The 22,577-nt window shown below is 38.5% G+C and overlaps 1 protein-coding gene across 3 annotated transcripts in view; it reads left to right on the top strand.

Moving 5' to 3' along the window:
* CHCHD3 (coiled-coil-helix-coiled-coil-helix domain containing 3) overlaps positions 1-22,577 on the top strand; it is a 152,539-nt gene that overhangs the window by 84,851 nt on the left and 45,111 nt on the right. For all 3 annotated transcript variants that reach the window (XM_067317544.1, XM_067317543.1, XM_067317545.1), the window contains exon 5: positions 13,146-13,229. In XM_067317544.1, coding sequence (XP_067173645.1) covers positions 13,146-13,229 — 84 coding nt within the window. The remainder of the gene's footprint in view (positions 1-13,145; positions 13,230-22,577) is intronic.

The raw sequence follows: 22,577 nt of genomic DNA, 5'->3' as shown, positions 1-22,577 counted from the left end.
CTCTCCTGTTTAAAAATTAAACAGAACAAAACAAAAAAGTAAATATCAGGATAATTCTAATGACTAATAACGTTTACATCTTTGAAGGTTATAGTAAAGGATAGCACAAGTTTAAGCTTATTTGTCACTGTGCCTTCTAGCACTCGCATTCTCCAAGAATGGAAGCGTTCCCAAAATACGTCAAGGAACAGCTTATTGGATTATTGTTAATTATCGTCTATAGTCTTTTTTTTCTTAACCTTCTTATCTCTTGAATATATATTGCATTAAATCTCGCAGATGTTCTTCCTTCTACTAATTGTCCATATTGCGTTTTTACAGTGATGAACACAGCAGAATCCTAATCGATGTCTAAGGCTGAGCTGCTCTGTTTGTCATACAGTAATAAACAATATGATAAACCAACATAATAATTAATAGTTGCTCTAAAGGTAGATCATAATGGGATGTTCTCATCCATTTGCATCCCCCCCACAGTGGTAATGTTTGATTTTTTTTTTGGAGTGATGAACTCATTACTATTTAGATTGAAATTACAGGCCCAATTTATACCCCCTGTATAAAGTTATTTAAGCTGCTGGACTGCCAAAGCAGAGTGTAAGTTACAGCTGTGATGGTTTTGCCTTTTTAGAAGTGTATAGGGAGGTGAAGAGAAGAGGGAGAGCAGAAATGGGAAATGAGGAGGCTGGAGGAGGCCGATCAGTGTGCGTTTGCTTCAGTAAACTCAGCGCATAGCATGCCTGTTCTTCTTTATTGTCCTTCTCAGCACTTTTTCTCTTTAGTCTGGAAAATTGTGGTTTCTGCTGCATGGATTTCTCTGTCTTAAGAACAGTGAGGCTAATGGTAGGACATTTGCTGAGATGAGAAAGTAAATGTACTGCAGGCTTGCTTTCTGCAAAAGTCATATGACTGGTTTGTCGTTCTGGTTTCTCTCTCAGCAATATTCAGATTTATTTGTTGTGTGTGTGTATATAGATATATAACATGTGTATTAAATATATAAAATATATGTGTATTAAAAAATTATATATACAGTTTTTCCTGCTCATCAGATATTTTGTTTTGCTTAGTACCTTGAGTTTTATTTACCATCACTTCCGTACACTCTGTTTTGGCCATTACCAATGTGCAAGTGAGAGGCAATTATGCAAGAAGACTCTCTGAAACTGTCTATGTAGATCTGTGAAATCTGTATGCAGACATGTCATCTTCACGGTGAAAGAAGAAAGAGAGCGGGCAAAGCTTATTTGGGACTTTTTTCTTTTTGCTTGTTTAAATGCAGGGTCACGGAAGCTGACTGAAATGGCTGAACTTTTTGAGACAAATAATATCTTTTGCCATATGCTTCAAGGAAAGGAGTAGTTGTGGTATGGAGGCACTCTACCGTGCCGGGCATATGAAAAGGACCAGGAGTTTCATCCTAATCTCTTCTAAATCGTATCTGGCAGACTTCTGTGTTTCTAATCGTTCTCGAAATCCTGACAATCCCAGCCCTCGCGGGCATCGAACGAATACAGAATCTCAACTACCTTACGTAACTGCGGATGTTTTCAGCGTTCATATGAACATCAAAACTTTTGGGGGGGGGATTTTGCCAAGTGATTGGGTTTACTGATAACTCGTGGCACTGAGTTCTGCAGGTTAATTATGCATTTAATTGGTTTCAAATTTGTTGCTTTTCAATTTCACCGTTCACTGAGTGTCTATCTCCTCGTTCTTGTGTTATGAGAAGGAGTAAATAAAAGTGCCTGACTTACTGTCTCTGAACACTTAATTATTTTTGTATACCTCTATCATGTTCCCTTCTGCTTACATGAAGCACTTCTAGTCTGTTTGGTCTTTAGATATCTCCAGCTTCTTGCTTTTCTGAGGCTTTTGAGTGTAGTGACCAGAATTATGGGAAGATATATCTTTAATCTGCGTCAAACAATGCACTCTTTGTGCTGCTATGTTCTCTTTCCTCTTTTCTTTAGAAATCTTTTTCTGTTCTTCTTTGGCTATTGATACGCACAGGGCAAATTTTTGTTGACTTGCCTGCAGGAACGTAGTCTTTCTCTTGAGGATTACGATTAGAATAAAAATGCTTCACTTGGATAGGACCGACTTGTGCTTGCGGTGTGTATCATTAATCCTCGTTGAATTCTGCTGGTTCCACCTACCTTTGCTTTTTGTGATGTTCTACGCAGTCTTCTCCTGTCTCCAATAACATGGAATTAAGATGAGTTAAGATGATCTCCAGTTGTGATCATCTCAGCATATCCCCTTTGCTAGATTATTGAAGTCATCTAGACTGTAAACTCGTGAAATATGAAAAATTGGCCATATTGGCTTCCCTGGTTCGGTCTTTTTGGCCATTTCTATCCAGTAATTTTCACTGAAACTGATGATTGCTTGGTGTTCAATTTTCTTTGTATAAGATATTGCTGAATCGTTTTTGACAATCCCGTTAGTCACCTCTTTTACGTTTGTTCATTCATATTGTGAGAAGGATTTGTAGTAAAATGAAGAACCATGTTTTCAGAACGGCCACTCAGTGCCCTGTTATGTTACTCTCGTAAGTGTTCTGTGGGCAAATTCACATGACAATGAAGTAGGAATAAGGAATATAAACGTTAACATTAGACCCTCTTTTAAATATATTTCCTGGTTCCAATTAGTAATTGGTGTGTATAAGTATTTAGTAACTCAGTTCAAAATTACTAGCACTCTTAGACATATACCATCTGAACTGGACCAGACTTTTTAAAGAAAAAAACCCTTTTAAATTCTGTTCTTTTTTTCCTTTTTGTTGCTTTTAACCGGTCAGTCACTCACTGGCAAATTTTCATGTTTTTAATTTGAAAAAAATGAAGTCTAATAAATTTTTTTCCTGCATGCTCTGTGCAAAATTCAAATATTTGTCTTCCTGTTTTGTACTAGTTCTCTGCTTTTCCATCCTTCTTATGTATTCCTATATCTTTTCTGTGTTTAGAATATTATTTGTTAGGATAGTGCAGATGCCAACGGAGCGTGAAGTATAATTGTGTTAAACATTGCACAGCGGAGTAGTGAGCTCCAGGCTCTGCCTTAGAGGTTGCAATCAAATGACAAGAGAAACATATTTTCAGTGAGTGGAAAGCTGGATACACAAGTTCGATGACACGTGTTTAGGATTATACAAAAGGAAGGTGCTCACCAATAATCAATGCATAAATCAATCCCTGCTCGTGGCAATAACACTCTGTTGTGGGCTTATTTCAGAAGGCATTGCTAATACTTTAACGAAGATTTTGAAAGGCCAGGATTGTTATTTGCTAATCATAGAAACATGAAATCTTATAATTTCCCGCTACGCACCTCCCATCTGCTGTGCCCCTGTGCTCCCTGAGGTTTTCCTCTCTAGCTTTGCTGGATGGTAGTTTGTATTTAATAATTTAAACAGGTGTAGTAACTTTCCTTACCATGTACTATTTTAAGTCTTAGCTAAATACTTAGGCATCTGATGAAAAGAACTTTGTAACTGTTCTATTGCTTGCTTAAATCTAGTTTTCAAAATGCTGCAAAAAAACCCAAAAAACAGAACAGCTAAAAAGCAATGAAGCATTCAATGGTGTAACTTGTATAGCTTCGATATATATGGCATGCCAGTTAATGATAGATATTTTCCTTACTGTGTCAATCTTTTAGATGTCTTGATAGGAAACGGTCTTTTGTGAAAGCTGTAGCATTCCTAAACTGACTAAAATGATATTCCCTTGGTAATACTGAGGTTAAATACCTAAATAATCCTATCTTTCACTGTTGTAGATTAATTAATTCACATACTATACCTGAAATATCAGCCTGTTGCTGAGTGACGATGTCTGCCTTAAATTATTTGCTATTTGCAGCTCTTGTTTTTTTTCTTTAGTCAAACTGATTAGGAAAATCTCTCTGTTTTGAGATGATAGCAAGCAGTGTGGCTGAATTATATCAATGAGAACCAGTGAGTCTGGATGATTTCATTATTACTAAAGAGAAGAATTCCTTTAATAAGGTCTAATCTCAACCCCCACCCCTCAAAAAAAAAAAAAAAAAAAACCACACCAGAGTTAACCCACTACCTAAAAGATGTTTTAAGGAATGTCATCTTGAATATTCAAAATCAAAGGTACTGCTTATATTATAGTTTGCAGATTAAGAAACAGCTGATGTAGTTGCAAATGATTCACTTTTGTGTCTTAGGCAGGAATCAATAACTTGAAAAGGTGACAAGAAATAGATGTGCTTTTGTTTCATATTCCAAAGAACATTTACCTACTTGGGCATCATCATTTTTTTTGTCTTTACTGGAAACTGGTTACAAGGATAACAGATTCACGAGCCAGCTGCAATAGTGCAACTTCAGTTTTGAAAGAAATGACAGTGATTCATGTATAGTTTAAATTATTTGATCCAGAAGGTAAGATATTTGCAGATGGAAAATAACAGTGGAGAATGTGCAGACACTGATGCTTCTAGACCTCTAATAGTGGTTTGAGTCACTTTGCTGTGGGATTTCAGATGAGATTGACTTTGAAGTGTGCTTCAATGAGATGTCGAGTTTTCATGGCTTCTATTAGTGCAGTGTCTGTATGAGAATTGTTTCAATGTTTACCTTCATTTTTCTGAACCTTCAATTTAAAAAGTAAAAGAAATAAACTATTTTTAAAAATACAATATTTAACATAGTAGTGTTGGTGAAAAGTGCCCAATTCCTGAAAGAAGAATAAAAGTTCCTTGATAGACAACTTAGAAGATTTTAAAATTTTTATCTAGTCTGAATAGTCAGGTACTGATAAAAAGTTTCTTCTGACTTGTTTTTGGACTTCAGTGCTGGTCTGAGAGAGAATACCTTGTGGAAAGTACCTGATATTTTCTCTTCTTATACAGGATATATTGTTTTACAATACATCAAATATTGGCTCCCAGTGTTTAATAATATTATTCCTTTGTCTTTCCATGATTTATTTCATCCAAGGATTTCAAACTGCTTTTGTAAAAGCATTATTAGATCAATTTTGAAAACAGTAAAAAAGGATGCACATATTATGACTTACCAGAATATTGGTATGATGATAAAGCTGGGAGTAGAACATAGTCCTAAATCTGTTTTCTAGTCTACTGAGGATATAATTGTGCACCTGATCCCAGCAATGAGATGACTTAAAGGTAGTTTGGCAGTTGTTCTTCCTGAATTTAGCAGGACTGTAGTTTTCTTACTCCCTTCTTATATAGAGAAATCCAATTTGGCACATAAGGAGGACTTTATGACTGCTTCTTTAAGACTAGTGGAAAACTGTACATATTGACATGTGCCTGAAACCTCAGCAGTTGTCTGAAAAGGTTATAGACATTACTGGAATGCTGCAAACACCTGGCAGCAGTACAGATAGTCTTTAAAATGTTTGATCTTTTTGGACTGTATTAGTTACATGGAAAAGCATGTAGACATGCTTTACATCTCCCCTTCCAGGTCGTTGATAAAGATGCTAAAGGGGACACGTCCCAGTACAGACCTCTGGGGTACCACACTTGTTACCAGCCTCCAGGTAGAGTACGACCCATCAGCCATGACCTTCGGACCCTGGCCATCCAACGAGGTTTTTTTTAACCTAACTAGTTGTCCAGCTATCCACACTGTAATGTCCTAACTTGGATACAAGTACATTATGGGAGACAGTGTTGAAAGCCTTCCTAGAGTCAAGGTAAAGGACACCCACTTGTCTTCCTTTATCCACAAATTGCATCATTTTGTCTTAGGAGGCAGTCAGGTTGGTCAGACATGATTTATGCTTAGCAAATGCATGCTGCCAACTGCTGGTCACTTTATTCTTCTTCCTGTGCCCAGAAATGTGTTCTAAGAGAACTTGCTTCCTGATTTTCCTGGGGACTGAAGTTAGGGAGACTGGCCTGTTGGTTCTTGGATGGTCTGTTTGGCCTTTTCTGAAGATGGGTACAATATTTTCCTTTCTTTGCTCATCAGGAACCTCCCTGATGTTCATGATCCTTCAAATAGGATATGAAGTGGTCTCGCTATGACATTGGCCTGGTCTCTCAGCACCCTCACATACAGCCCATCTGTAGCACACACCATGAACTGGTATGTGTTGAATTTTCTCAGGGAATTACAAACTCAATTCTCATCCACTGCTGTTACCTGTTCTCCTTCTTGAACCCTGCCTCTACACACAGGCATGGGAGACCTAGCAGAGGAAGACTAAGGTAAAGGAGGCATGGTATAGATTATGCAGCCTCCATGCTTGGAGAGAGACTGGATAAAGCCCTGAGGAACCAGCTGACCCTGCTTTGAGCAGGAGCTTGTACTACATGAGCTCCTGAGGTCCCTTCCAGCCTGAAATATCTTACGATCCCATCGGGTACCTCATCTATATCTGTCTATGCTCCCTAAATCATCCACCCCGTTCAGCAGTTGTCCCACAGAGTCCTTTTTCAGCCTTTTACTTCTAATGTAGTGATAGAAGCTCTTATTAGGACAAGAACACTGGAAAACTGTTATCTTGTTGGATAGGAACAAGCCTCTGAATTTCAGTTGCATATTCCTGCGGCTTACGTTAGAAATTGGAATTGGTAACTTTTTTTTTTTTTTTTGACGCAGTCTACCTTTTTTCTTTGGCCTGTAACTAGATTTAGAAAATGAAGCCTAATGTCATGTGTTCTGTATAGAATAAATCCTAACTTGTTCGTAAATTCAATTTTTTAATTTTCCCCATTAGCCTCCTCTAAATGTGTTCTCTTCTATCTGCACTACTCATTCCTTTAGGACTTCATTATTTTTAGAAAATGCACTGTAGCATATTTACTGGTAATTACAAAATCTTGTTTTAATTACAGTTGTCAAAGAATACACTTTATGATGCATTATTATTGCTGCTGTTTCTAATTCACAACTATTCTCCACCTTTACCAAGTGGAAATTAACATAGGGGTTTTTTTGTAGATGATGTGTTTGGATCAGTTTTTGTGGTTAGGAATGTTTTTACGGGTAGTGGTAACTTCAGAAAGAAATGATTTTGGGGAAGGAAGAGAAGCATATGTTCCTAATTATATTCATAAGTTACTTGCATTGTCCACTGAGTACAGTATATATGCATGTTGAAATAGAAGAAGGTAAAATTCAAAACTATTGTAATCCTACATACATTACATGTGAAAAATGAGAATCACTTTTATTGGGACCCTTTGCAGCGAATGAAGACTGTAGTGTTTCTGGTCACGATCATGTATGTGAACAATCTTTTACATCCTAGACTTTGCCAACATGGGAATGTCAATGTACAGGGCTACCCTTGGAGGGTGGATGTAGGTCACTGTAAAAGTATTTCTCTTCAGAGTTACTGAGCGGGCATCGGGTCTGAATAGACTGTTTCACATCTTGACGGTCATAGTCCATACTGCACGTGGTGTTCGTGTGAACGGGCTCGTAAATTCACACCCTAGTTTTATGCGCTAACGTGCTCATCCAGCAAACCTCAAGTGATAAAACAAACAGAAAATCCTTATCAACGTAATGGCGAATGTTAATTTTTTTGAACGGCCTTTGAGATTCGCTCTCTAGTAGTCCTAGCGCATCGTGTTCAGCCTAACTTGTCAGCAATTTTTTGGCTAGATCTTCATGCTTCTGGAGCTCCTGAAGGCCAGGCTGCTGCAGCTGCTTCCGTTTGCCTGTTTATGCTTTAACCTTTTCTTCAAAGTACTGGGGCCTGCCTGAAGGCCTGTAGGCATTTTGTGTGACCTTTCCCTTCATTCAGTGGCAAGAAAGCCCTCATCTCTTTGGTTGGCATTTCATCAGGCAAATCCTTTTAGTCCTGCAAACTCCTTCTGACAGGCTCCTCCTGGACCTGATGGCTGGTCTCGCTCGCAGCCTTGGAAAGGTCACTCAGTAGACTTGGTCTTTTGGTCGCCCGCCTCTCCCTTCTCCTGGCCTTCTTGGGGTGGTGGCAAGGAACCCTTGTGATGTGGTTTGGAAAGACCTAGACAAAGCACCCGGTTCCTTTCCGATTGATAACGGTGCTTTATAAATGTAGTGCAAGCCTGGACTCTTATTTTGAAGCAGATGATTCGCCTCTGGCAGAAAAATGTGAGCTAGATGGATCTCAGGGGTGTTCTTCTGTAAACTCAATGGATGTTAATGAATTTGGAGCTCGGAGCCTTCACCGAGGGGCAGTTGGAAACGTGGGACTTCAGAATGTTTCAAGAGCTGATTCTGAAATCTGCCTATAAATGTATCCTCCTAAACTAAGTAGTCATGGTTTATCTGCTGCACCTCCTCAAGCGTGGAGAGCAAGTTTCCCTTCAGCAGAAACGCTTGAGCTTTTGTCGCTGCAGCTGCGGGGGTGATGCACAGTCGGCCTCTTGGTAGGCATCCATTTTTCCGATGATTAAAATTCATACCAGCGCTACGTTAAAATCCGGTGGCAACTCTTGAAATTGAAACTGAGGTTGGCCTTTAAATCTTGCTCTAACTTTCTAGGCATTCTGAAGTTTCTGTGTTTAATATCGGCTGTCACTTTTTTGTTTTTTAATTTGGGTTTGACTTGGGAGGATAGACTGCTTTGCAAAGGTGACCTTCTGAAGCTGCTTTCTAAATAACACCCAAGCAAATGCTTTGCTTGTTAGAGTTACTTTGTGAAGAAGCAATGAACCTGTTACAATATCTCATTTACAACTAAAGTGCAGCATTCAGCTAATTGAATACATGGCTACTGTTAATTATTTTGTTACGGCTAATTGATATTCACTGGGATCATGTTGCTGCAGTCCCATAAATATAAAATTACTTTACATGTTTATATTTCAGCAGTGAATTCTCTTCTGTTGGCATGTTTATTTTGTCTCCCGTATAAATGTCACTGATATTTTTTTAAAAACTTTTTGCTGTGACTGCATTATTTTACAAATGCCAGTGGTATTAGCCATATGCCTGAAACTTCTTTTACTGAATTGCTTATTGGCCTTCCAGATCTTGCAGTTACTGTCACAATATCGGGAACCAAAGCTTTGATTTAATGTATTATCCAGTATTTTTCTGATTTAATATTTCTACTTCATCAGGAGTATGAAGGCTCCCATAGAGTCAGGGCAACGAGCAGTGTGAATATAACTCGCCCCCATGGGCAGTGAGATCCTGCTGTTTGGTCGCTAAATGTCTTGGGAGGAAAAAAACCAAAACAATAAACTTGCTAGGGCAAACCTTGGATTTAGATAGATACCCCTGGAACAGATACAGTTTGCATTCCCCTACTCATATGTCTCTTGGATGCATAAATTTAGTGATCAGATACCATTAAACACATCCATCTCTCTATTTTGAACAGTATTCGATTGGCAAGCACAACACAAATGAATTTCAGTTTGGAGGCACATGCAGATTTTCTGGAATGTTTTGCTAATTTATTCATTTTCTGTGGGTCACTTCACTGGGACTGTCTCGGAATTAATTATATCTATATGAGGTACAATTACAGATTAGTAGTTGCAAATCCTGCAAGCAGTTTTTTCTCACAGAATTTTAGTTCCGTACCTACCTGCATTCAAATTTTTCCATAAATGTCAATTTTTCATGGCACTCTTAATTCTATTTGTTCTATAATTTGATCCATCTCTTACTTTATTTCTGCTGTTGATCCATGTAATAGGATAATTCTGAGGGTATGACCTGCAGATGCAGCGTCTTAACTGAACCAGCTCAAAGTAGAGAAGAAGGAGCTGAAGCATACTTTGCTACCCAGAATACCTGCTGGTAATTCTGTAGAAATCAAGGTTCTAGAGGTTTTGAAGTTACTTTTTATAATAATATTTTCTGTTAGAGTTCTTCATTAGAGAGATGTTTAAGCAATATACTGTGTGATCTACAACTTTTTAATTAAACAGTTCAATTTTCCTGTCTTCCATGTTCTGTGTTTCTCTTTTTATGAAAGATTTTGGGTAATTTGTTGTGTCCTATAAAGTTTGTTATTTAGTTATACTTAGGGCAGTTTTCAAGGAAAAATGCTATTTTCCTAGACATCAGTCATTGAGACTTTATCTGGATTGAGCTGCATTTCCTTGCAAGGTTTCAGACACTTCTGCAGCCAAAGTCAGCTTTAACTCACCTGTTGAGTTTTCAATCAGAAGTTCAGATGTCTCCATGTTATTTTTTTTTTATATAGACCAGGTGCGTAGGTGTCCATTTCAGTTTTTGACACAAAAAGCAATCAGTGCAACAGCACTATTTGATCATTATACTGTGGTTAATGTGGATGGAACCAGTGTGAAGAAAATTTTATTATAAATGGGCCTTAAAATGCTCAGCACAGTAAGGACTACCAGGTAGAATATTGGGAGTTGAGTTAAAAACAGTAGCCACCTAACATGGATAAACCATAATTTGCGTTTATAAACGATGCAGAAATTCTGCAGAAGAGCTGCAAGCTTTCCCACAAGTTGGGAATACAGCTGTGTAGCATAGTGCAGTCTTCAACTGTGCTATGAAGGAATCGTGTTAAACGTATGAGATGTTTTTAGCATCCTCATGCAAGAGGTTTGGAGGGGGATTTTTGGATTGAACCTGGTGGGACTTGTCTGCTTTGTAAAATGGTCTGAGGTTGCTCTCATTCTTTCGCTCCTCATCCTCATCGAGGAGAAGAGGGATCGCATAATTTCCTGCTGTTTTCTTTGGGTGAGGTGCAGAGAATTGATTCTCACTGATCAGCCGGACGAGAAGGAGCGGAGGGTTTGTGGCATGGTGCCTTTTCATTGCCTCCATCGTTACTGTGTCCAGTTTGACCTTTGGAGTCTTTGCGCCCTGAAGCTTCCCGCTGCTGTGAATCTTCGGAAACGTGGAAGAGTGAATTCCGTTACGACGCTTTTGCGTGCTTTTTTGTTATATCTTACTGGCTTTCCAAAGTCAGTTCTGGTGCTTGGTTTCAAGTCATCGATCGAATCCTGTGAAACACTTGAATTCCAAGAACTGAAACTTATAAAATTATTGTGAGCACAACGGAACATTAATTTTACGTTTTCTTTTGTCACTGACCTATTTAGCTGTACTTGAACAAAAGGAATGTTCTTGAGTTGGCAAATATTTCGGGATCATGAGGGTTGTTATCATGCACAGAATAATCGCATAGGGCGAACTAGGATAATAACACGTTATAGCATTTTATTAGATGCTTGAAAGGAAATGATCTGGGGAGGCACAACCTGCAGTCAATTTTCAGTTGTTTATAGAGCCAGGGCAAGAGGCAGGTTTGAGAGATGGCACAGGGATTATCTGGAAAAAGCAAAAACATGGTCAGTAAAAAGCATGGTAATTAGGTTGTAGGATATTTAGTGTAATCAGCTTTGGAAAAACTCGTAATCAGTTTTTTTGTAGAGAATAAAGGCTGATTTAAATGATGGTGGACAGGCTAGTAGCAAGTGCTCTACAGCACTATGCTGAAGATCGGCTGGTTGGGAGAGAGCCAAGGTTTGGGTCACACAAGTAGAATTAAAATTTGGCTGTGTGCTTTTTGGATAAGGAGGGATATTTCTGGTGAAGTTGCATGAAAAGAAAATCATCTGTGTAGTTTTATGCATTGTTCTAGATCACAGATGTGCCCAACATGCATGTATTTCTTTATTCTTTATATTCACTGTTTCATGATGAATTTGACTTGACTTTCTTGATTTTTACATGCTTCAGGAGATAGAACAAAAGGTAAGTAGTTAAGCAAGGAACAACTGAAGAAGCAAAGCTTTTATTCTTAGACTATTTGCAAAAAAAAAAAAAAAAATCAAATGAAATTAGTATCCTAATCTTGACAAAGAGAATTAAGCCCTATATCCGTACAAGTATAGTACAGTGTGTGGCGTAAATAAGTTTTCTGATGCGTCTCTGAGTGTGACTTGGAAACTTTATCGTTAGTAGTAAGAAGGTACTATAGTTTTCCGTCTCACATGGTAGTGCTAAAAAGGGAACTGTTTACAGTGGGCTTTGTGGTATTCAGTACTGGCTGAAAACAATATGTTAGAGATAAATGACTAATTCTGTGTGGGCTGCTGTAGTGATGACCACTGATATTTAATTATTGTTCACTAAGATATTTTACTTCTAAATTATTATGAGCCTGGAATGAATTTGTGCTGATCTTTTAGGTATGAAATTCTCCACTGCTTTTTAAAAAGAATCGTCAAGTATTTCCTTTGAAGGACTTATAACTCTACATGTATTTTGTGTGCATGTGTGCACTTTTAATGCATTTTATAATTCTTAATGAGTGCCATTAATACTACATATTAGTATATACTCCAGATGAAAAGCAATAGCATGTCAATTTGCTTGGTAATGCTGAAAGTAGGGTGTCTTACATGGATACTGAAGTCTTAACAGTATTGAAAAAATGGAAGTCCGGTAGCTTAAAATAATGTGGAAGCAGCTTGATCAACATGATTGATCCTGTAGTAAAAGTGTTTCAGCTTACTTAATTGATGCTTCAGCCATTCAAGGAGTTTCCAGAAGGATAACCACTAATTAAAAAGGGCAGCAGAGTTGTAGATGTACTGTTTAGGTCTGCCTCTACACATACTGTAAGCACTTGGCTCTTTCCAAATATTCAGGTGTTTAGAATTAAGCACATGCTAAATGCATCCCTGAAGTGGGGTTTCAGTCAAACAGCTAGTTTGAAAAAATTCTTTTTACCACTGCCTACAAATATATGGATGGAAGTTTGACTATTTTGACCTTAAAATGTCCACTTAGTAACAACCTAGGAAAAAAGTTAAGTATTCAGGCTCTACAGACTTTTTCTTTTGTAGCTTGAAGAATTTTCCTAAGTTCAGAAGTGATCTGCAAAGTTAATGAAAAAATTTCATTTCGGGGTGGTATGCTTGGTTCCATCCTTGACATTTCCAAACACATTTGGAAGAAATGTGGCACAGCTGTTAAGAAAGGGGGGGGAAAAAGTACAATAGACAGTCTCTGTGTATTTTCAATGCAGCAATCATCATCTTATTAACGTACTGCTTGGCAAAAACTAATAGACTGGAGTTCTCAACCGCTGTATACTGCTTAATGGTACAATTTATACTAGATGTTTTGCTTTGCAAGTGATGCTTTGTCTTGATCCAGTTTTATTTTTCTATTTCTTTCTTTCTTTTTTTTTTAGGCCAAGCAGCTGGAAGAGAAAGACAGAGAACTGAAGAAACATGATGCTTACTACAAAGAGCAGCTGGCTCGACTGGAAGAAAGGGTAAGCTTTCCTTCCCCTTTAAAGATGAATTTTCTGTTCGTTTCTGCTCTTGACTTTCTGGTTATGCTTTATTGTTAAACAAGATGACTTCTCTAGGGACAGTAAAAATCAAAGCTGTGGATATGGGTTTTCTTTGGCGTTAACTACAACTGTTTCTATCAAATATTGACAAGATGGAGGCTTTAATGTTGAAAATTTTGTTTTCTTACTAGCTGACTAATGTCTCATATTTACAATGAGATTTCATGGTAATTGCATTCAGAGAGTTAATCCTAACAGGAGGTTATATTTATAGCAGTACAGATGAAGAACCAGTGCGAGTGAATGGGTATCACCAAGTAATCTTAAAATTACATATGAAGCGTGTAGCACGCACTGAATTTCTGCTTCCCTTGCTGTCCACAGTTACCTTTGGCAGAATTAGTCCTTCAAAAGCCACCACCTGTACGTGGAAAAGTGTAATATTAAGTGTAAGCTGTTTATGACATGTTTAAAAAGCATTTTTGTGTCTAGTCTCATGGTAGACTTGAAACTAAACTGTATGGAAGTTTGGTAAGCTGTGTAAAGTGCTTACAGTGTATTTAATAAGAAATGTTTTTAAATATTGTTTTATTCTTATGTGTTATAGGATGTTATTCTGCAGCATGTAATTTTCGAACTAATTACAATTGTCATTTTCTACATCCCGGGTTTGATATAACTTTCAACCTGAATACATTTGCTGCCCCCCACCCTTCTTTCAAAGGCTACCTATTGATGATTAATTTGGATTTTGTTAGTGCTGAAAACTGTGTTAATATGATAGATATTCCTTTATGCAGCTAAGCAGGATAGAAGGAAGCGAAACCCTTGTTTTTATGAATTAGGAAGGAGAGCATGTTGCATGAATTATCAGTATGTATAATTGATCTTAACGAGTATTTTAAATACGGGGCACATGAGATACTGTCTTGGTGTTTTCACCCACCTTTTTGAAGATAACATTAATGAAGTCATGTTCTTGGCCATGAAAAGTAGTTTGAAGGGATGAGCCTAAATTATTTTAATGATTCTAAAACCACACGTTATTTAAACAATTAAAAATGAAGACCCTTCACAACCTCCCCCCCCCCCCCCGAATACCTACCTTATTTTCAAACAACTGGCTGGTGTTAGAGGAGAAAGCATCTGTAGTATATCAACCAGGCTGGTTTGGGTTAATTCTTAAGGCATGATTGTATGTGAGCTCTTAGTTGTTGGTCTTCCATTTTAGTGTTATAGTGCAAACAGTGTTGGAATAGATTGTGACAAAGAACGCATAATAAACCATGGTTCTGCATCTGAAAGCTTGTGTTTTACCTTTTTGAGGTGCTATGCAACAAATTAGATTTCATTCTTTAGTTGTTTTTAATGTTAAAGCAGGTAGCTAATGCCAGTAGCAAGTGGAAGGCACTATAGAGTGAAGACATTGGTGTGGAATCTTGTTTCAACGTGCCTGTGAATATATCATTGCTGTGCACAACTAAAATAATGAGCTATAAAAAACGGTAGCGTTATTTTTGTCTGTAAGAGTACTACTAAGCTGTTGTCCCCCAAGAGGTGTGGAATAGACGATCTCTGCCATCTCTTGCCTTCTCTTCCTGGAGTTGAATTCTCCAGGACTACAGCAAGCAGTTCTGACTTGACTATCTTATTCCATGGAAAACGTTCACCCTGTCTTTCAGAGCTGAGGTTTTCTCGTGATAATAAGGCTCGTCTTTTCATTCAGGCTTCTTATTGGTAAGCTAAGGAACCTTTGCTTTGGCAAATTGTCATCAGGTTGGTTTTCAAAGTAAATGTGCACATACAGAAGGAAGAGTTGAGAGTTCTGAAACGAGGTGAACTCTGTCCTCCAGATCTGGCTTTGAACGTGTTCAGAGATGTGAAGATTATAGAACAAAAGCCTACAAAAGCCCAGAGGTCGTGTATCCTGGAATCCAGGCTTTTGCACCTGCAGCCTCTTTTAAGGTCATTTGTAAGTCTCAGTACTGGTGATTTTTGAGCAGTGGGCTGGAAATAGATTTTTTTTTTTTTAAGAGCGAAAGGAAGGACTGGGAAAGGCTAACATTTTGGAAATTACAGAGCACGGTAATAGGCTGCTTATTTGATCCTAAACTTGTCCTGATTTCAGTGAAAGCTAACACAGCCTAAGAGTACGTGCTGAATGGCAGAGAAAGGACGAGGATGGAAGGTAAGGCAGGAGCAAGCGGGGCTCGGGGAAGTAACGTCAGGATGAAGAAATGTGCAGTATTAGTCTGTCACCTGTGACAAAATGCTAATTAGATTCTCAGATCATTCTTACATCAAATAAGCCCCCTTTAAAAATACGTTGGTTACTCGTATGTGGTATTTCTGTCTGTTGCATCAGCGAGTGTCAGAGCTCATCTCGGTGATTAATTGGCTTTTTGATTACTTAGCTTTTTTCAATTAGAAGCTTCATATTTGTGTTCTTCAGTGCTGCTGAAACAACAATGCAGACATTGATAATAAAGGGAGACGACAACACAACAGATTAGTGTCAGCGCAGTGTGCTCCTTACGGAGAAAATTATTGTACATATTCACTGCCAGATGAAGCCTGTCAATTATAAAATATTTCAGCGACTGAGTGAAGATGCTCAACCTTTTCAGGGGATTAATACAGGACAAAATAACTGTGCGCCAGTGACAGCTGCGATACTAAAACATAAACAGTTCTATTCTCGAGGGCAATATCTGTTCATAAATTTGGTTTATGTGCTAAAAACCTTTTGCTACTTTCCAAAAAAGCAGTGATTCCCTTAACAGCTGCCAGTGTTTCTAGGTCAAAGATAGCACACGAGCTCTGAGTTATTACACACTCCACAGCAGCTGAGCAAAATGAGATAGTTTAACAAAGGAGTTAAAGAATAACCTTCTTGTACAGTATATCTGCCTAGGATATAAAGTTGTTATTTAAGAGTTCCCACGTTAAGCTTTAAGGAAAATTCATCAGTGTTAAAAGGGCATTTTCTGCTCTTGGGTTCCAGAAGATTTATGAACAGTGTTGCCTACGTTTGTTCTGAGAGAACAGACCTGTTTAGGTCTGGGTAATACATAGCTATAGGAGATGGAGGTAGAAGTTTGTTCTGGGGTGATTTATTGATGTTGGTTTTTCGATTTTTTTTTTTAATATCATTTTTATTTTTTAATTACCACTAGCTGGCATTACCTTTTTAATTGAAGCAACTGATAGAACAGATGCTGTAGTGCAGGGGCAGTGTTTTTTATTGTCTGCTTATAGGTTAATGGTGTTTCTTGACAACAGCAAAAAAAGTAGAAAGTTAGACAGCAGTGCTTGAATCGCTGATGTATGTGTACCCTACATAATATTAATTATTTACTATATATAATTGGCATTTGTGGTATTCTAAGTGGCTTGATTTTTCTTTTAAAATAGTGAAGCAAGCAAAAGGAAAAACACTTGAAATCTCAGACAAATCGTACAACTTTCTACCTCGAAGAGCAACGCTGCGGCCTCTATTACTAACCGTCTCTCGTGTTTGTGTGTACACACACGTGCACGCGTGCATTTCTGTCCTCTTGTATTTGTCTTTGTGCTATTCAGCTTCTCCATGTCCATCACCTTGCAGTTACGCCACTTGTTTAAATATAACTTCCAAGCCCCAGTGGCTATAGACCTCTTAACCACCTTTACATCCCTAACGTACATGTCACTGGTATGCAGGTTCTAATCACACCTCCACGGTTGCATTAATTTTGGCTGCAGAGCAGCTCACACCCCTGTCATTCCTTCACCTAGTTGCTGTTGCTTTTGCTTTAAAATGTTTTTAATACATAGGAAATGCTGCTTGATCCTCTCCTTCTTCTGCATCTGGTTTTGGTGGCCTGCAGATGTTCATGACAAGGTGTGTCTGGGCATGCTTCCATGGAGAGAGAGTGAGGCAGCTCTCTCCAGTTCAAATCTTCCTCAGCAAGCTCAGCTCTCGTGTGACCGTTATGCATCATTATGAGAATCATGCTCCTAGTTGTAGGAGCAGAAGGGATTTGATTTTAATAGACTGCCGTGTAGCACAACTATGTAGTTTATCTATGTGAATGAGCAAGATGTGTATCCCAATGCTAATGAGGGTAGTTCTCATTCAAGATAATTGTCTATGCTTGCGAGTGTCCTAGAAATGCTGTCAGTAAGGGATGGGTACTACGCGCGTGAATATGCTTACAGTCTAAGATACTAAAATGAGTATATACTCTTAGCCTTTGGAGGTTTCAGTGTTATGTTAGATGCTCTCCAGATTTAGAAGTCAACTAAGTCACTGCCCAAGATAGTTCTTCAGGTGCGGATTCTGTGGTTTCTGGGCAGACCCTCGCTGACTTTAGTGGACTTTGTGCAGGGAGACTCCTGCGTCGTACAGAGCTTACTGCCGGATCAGAGCCTGAGAATACAGACATAAGTTCTCAAAATATGATCCTCTTATCTGCATCCATTTTTTTCATGACTTAAATTTTGAGGAAGGATTTGCAAATCATAGGTTCAGCACTTAATTTGAGGATTCTACTTACCATGTAGGCTGTCAGGGAGCATTAACCTTAAGGTAGGATGAGCACACAGAGCACAAAGCTGTGAGCTGATGACATATACTCTAGCAGGTGTTAAATAGTATTATCCATCCTGCTTGCTACAGTAAATAGGATTTTGCTATTATGATGTGTCAGGATTTTCAGAGAAATCAAATTTAGTAGACACTGAACTGCCATCCTCGCTGCTGAGCAGCTTTATTCTGGGATCTTGCGTTCATACTAATCCTGTTGGTAGGAAATGCTTATACCAATTGTGCAGGGAAATTATAATTTAATGATCTCTTCCTTTTCTTTATTCAGGGCTTAGAATGGACCGCTGTGCTTGGCAGTGATAGCCCCAGCGCTCTGAAAAGGAGATAATATATAGCTGAGCTTCACAGCCAAGTATTGGCTTTTCGTACGTGTTTATAATGAACATAAGTGCTACGGTGCAAACAATGCGGCTTCCGCGTTTTTTTCAGAACGCTTCAGAATATTGTTTGCCTTTCCAAAGTCTCAACAACTAAATAACTAGAATCTGTTTACTACGTTTTCTTGTAAACTGTAGTTTGGAAGATGTAGATAGCAGAGTGGGACTTTTATAAGCAATATAAGAACTACAAACAGTATTATTTCCTACAATGCATCTTAGCGGCTTACGGATTCTTTTGTTTCTATTTGTTTTAAGTCATCAGTCTGTTTGTTTTCTTTGATCTTGCATGACTGTATCAGCAAGGATTTCATAACCAGAAGATGATTCTGCTCCCGCCTCTTGTGTTTAGAAGTTTGTGTTCTGTAGAGTAAGCATGTTTTCTCTTCGCGCATTTGTACTGCATTCATTCATGCCTTTCAGAATCAAATAGCAGCGATACAAGTGCGGCATTTCACGACTTCGGGCTGGATCCAGTTAGGCAGAAAACGGTTTTGGTCGATGATACCAGGTACTGTGCGTTTACGTGAGGCAAACGTTCTCCCGCTGTTCCCGTGAAGGAATGACGTTGCCTCCAGCACAGAGCTGACAGACCTGCTGAGTTGCACTTGTCCAGTTAAGAACAGGTCGTACTTTCTTTATGGGACAGACACAATACTGGTAGGTTTTTCCAAATTGTCCCTTGGGCAATACAAAATAGTGGTCAAACGCATTTTTGTTTTAAAGATAATGCATAGGGACAGTCGTAATCACTGTGTGTTATGTTTGCTTTTATATCTTCCTTACTGCAGATGAGTGAAGGGATCTTTCAACAGCGGATTCGATGCACACTGTAATTCTCTTTTTCTGAGAACGCGTCTCATAGAATAATCTCTCATACCATTCCCGACTTGGAGAGTTTCTCTAGCTTGTTTGTGAGTGGAGATGCTCTGTACTCTTTTGTCTGGAGAGATGAATTTGGTAAATACGGCATGTCTAAAAATGCTTGGTCTTTGTCTAGCTTTTGCTCAGTTTAAATCGATGCTGCCAGCAGTGCCTGTGTCGTCCTTGGGGTTGTTCCGTTCAAATACTGACCTAACCAGAACTCCTGTGTTTCAGAAGACGGCTTGCTGGAAGGTAGCTTAAAGACATTCCTTCTCTTTAAATTATAAGTGACTATGCCTATGTTGTATTATTTAACCAGGATTTTGAATTTTAACCAGTGCTTATAGTGGCAGTTTCTAAATATCCATGGTTTAAAAGAAGAAAATTCTCTCTCCCACCCCCCGCCTTTGTGAGATGTCATTATGTTTCCTGTTTATATATGTTTACAACTCTCTCTATATAGAAATCTGTATATCTACATATAAATATCTATATAAAGAGATCTATCTATCTATATATATAGATAGGAAGTTCACATTTATTTGCAGAATTGTGTGCTAATAGGATTAGGAGTGTCAGTCGTTTTCTCAGTACATTTTCAAGTAATTTTTTGTTTTGAATTCGTTTCTGTAATCCAGATTTCAACAGAAGAAATTCTGGTCCAACTGAGAGTAGTTAGTTCCTTCATAAATAGCAGGTATTACCATGATTTTGCAATGACCTTACGGTTCATTTTTGTCAGTAGTTTGTGTGTAAAGTGTTAGGGTTTTTTTTTTTTTCCTTAAACTGTTAGAGAAGACTCAGTAGAGTGGAGGGGTCATGGCAAAGTGGATGGATATCAAAAAACTTCACCAAAATTGCTTAGTAATTTTCCTTGCAATTAAAATAACTTCAAAGGCAGTATTTGCTATAAGAAAAAGCCCTGACTGTGGCTAGTGGGGTTTAAGATAGGCAGATAGGACCACAGTCTTTATCCACAGAGCACTGGAAATTCAAGTTCATTGAATTTCTCCTCTGTCTGTATAAATGGAGAAGAATATGGTTAGGAATGGCCTGCAAAAAAAGGTTTATTTTTTTCTTCAAAGAGGTGTAGTGAAACTTTCCCTAACCAAACTTAGCCAGAACCTACTTGCTGGGGCTCTATTTTAGAGCTACTTCCATGGGAAAATACTTGCATGGATATATGTGTGTGTAGATGATTACGTGTATGTATTAAACCTATGTAACCGCAACCTTATCTGCCAGCTGGGTATCGTTGGGTTCAGACTTTCCTCTCTGCTGACTTCAGCAAGAATAAGGAAAAAAATAAGCCAAACAACACCTGTTTCCAAACGCTTTTCAGATAAAAGCAACACAATGTACTCTGACTTCCATTTTGAGCAATAATGCTGTATGTCATGCTATAAAGATAATAATGAATTACACTATTTCTGTGAAGTTCTTGGTGTGTGTGTGTGTCTCGTTTTGTTTTTGTTTTTTTTCCCATGGATGTTGAACTGAGACAGTGGGTTCGTGCAGGTTTTCCCCAAATTGGTGCAGCAGGAGACCTGAGTATAAAATCAAGATATTTTAATTTCTCGCTTTGTACTTGGACCAGGAGACTTCTCTGTGTCTGACCTCATATGCTGCGCCAGTGAGATAAAAGTAGGAGTTCATCCTAGTTTCCCAATGCTTTGTATTTCCATACTGCTCATAACCCCCCCCTTTTTAGTCCTGTATTGACCCGGGTGTAACGTTTTGTCAGTTTAGCATAATAAAGCTGTCACCCCAACCTGTGATCTTGCTTCGTGTTGCCACTATTAGAAAATTTCTCTCTTCAGATTCCATTATATTTGGGGGGATGGAGCTGTTGTCGAGCGCTTCTTGCCTGGCAGCTTGAGATTAGGAAACTTGCTGCCAATTACGATATCTGAAACCTCAACCTGACTGACGAAGACGGACTGGGCTGCAGCCCTCTGCCTGGAGCGCTGCGTTAATGCGCTATCTGCCTGAGCCGCAATCGTTATTCGAAATAATTGTTTTTGAGCCTTTTTTCCCCCTGCTCATTATCTTTTATTTGCCATTTTCTGATTAAGTAGCTAATATGCATATTAGTTATCAAATACACATACACACCCAGGACTTGTATATATACATTTTTTTCCCCCTAAACCCACCAAAAATACATGGTGTTTGTTCGGAGACACTTTTGCCATTCAAAATACCTCGTTCGGTCTCATCTTTCATCATTACAGATCCAATCGATAGCGGTGCCGAAATGCTGCTTAATAACAAAATAAGGAGTTGCTCCACGCTGCATAGTAGGTATTGATCTTCCTCTAAATGTTTGCTTATAGATTATTTTTCCCATTGTGTATGTGTCTTTATATGAATGGAGAAAAAGTGCGATAACTAATATTCCAGGCTCTTTTGCTTATGTGGTAACACACTTTGTCTTTAACTTTTAACGTTTAGTCAGTAGTTTCATATAGGTTGTTTGTGATCCTTTTTGTAGTTCTCCAATATGTGCAAAACCATGTCTTGGGATGTTCTTTATTTATTTATTTTTATTTTGAGCCTTTCGGTTTGGAGCAAAAACGGGTAATTCGGTGTTTTCTTTCTGTATAAATTTGTATAAAACCTAGGGATAATGATATAGTGGATAGAAAAATAATAACTTAGAATCCCAGCAGCGGGGATGTGTTTATGTCATCTTTCGGGATTTTTCAAATACCCATTTTCTTTGTGTTTTGTACGTGTGTGTTTTTTGTTTGTTTTTTTGATTTTTATCCCCATCAGTTTATCCCTCTAACCCATCATCAGCTTAGTAACTTTTTCTTTTTTCCTGAGTAGCTTCTGGTTCAATGCCTTTTACTTATGTCGTTGCCCAGAACTGACTTTGATGTTTTACCTGTAGTCTTGACTCTCTATATAGAGGGTCATCAGCCTTTCCTCTGCCGTGATTTCTTTTCACAGGCAACCTCAACCCTCCCCGCTCTCTGCTATATTTCACATCGTGCTTTTTCCATTCCTCCAGCTTTGAGCCCTCGCTGCTCGAGTCACAGTATTTCGCTGAATTTTCCGCAGTTACGCAATTATCGCTGCCCCGGATCTCGGTGTTTACTGACCCGCTGCCGTAGTTTAACAGCAGGAGTTTGCTCACGGTCCCGTGATAAGCGTCGGCGCTGATCGTTCCTTTTCTCCCGCGGGACCTCGGCCCGCCCAACGCACCCGCTTGGGCCACGCGGCTTGGTCGGACAAAGAGAAGCACCATGAGAGAGAAGGTTTTTTTTTTTTGGTAATAGGCACCGTCGAACAAAACGGAGAAATCTGTGATTTGAACGTTAAAAGACGGTATTTACTGCCCTTCATAGGCTATGGCAAAATGTTTTAACGTATGTGTAGTTAGTCGGTAGACAGCTTTCATATTCCTCCTCCACCCTTCTTTCCTTTACAGAAAATGAAGTTTTGGTACAAAAACTGCGCTCAGTTAATGGTTTAAAACAACACTCAGATAGT

The sequence above is a fragment of the Apteryx mantelli genome, chromosome 1 (genome assembly GCF_036417845.1).
Source record: "Apteryx mantelli isolate bAptMan1 chromosome 1, bAptMan1.hap1, whole genome shotgun sequence".
NCBI lineage: Eukaryota > Metazoa > Chordata > Aves > Apterygiformes > Apterygidae > Apteryx > Apteryx mantelli.
The sequence above is the reverse complement of the archived record's forward strand: the minus strand, read 5'-3'. Positions and strand labels throughout refer to the sequence as shown.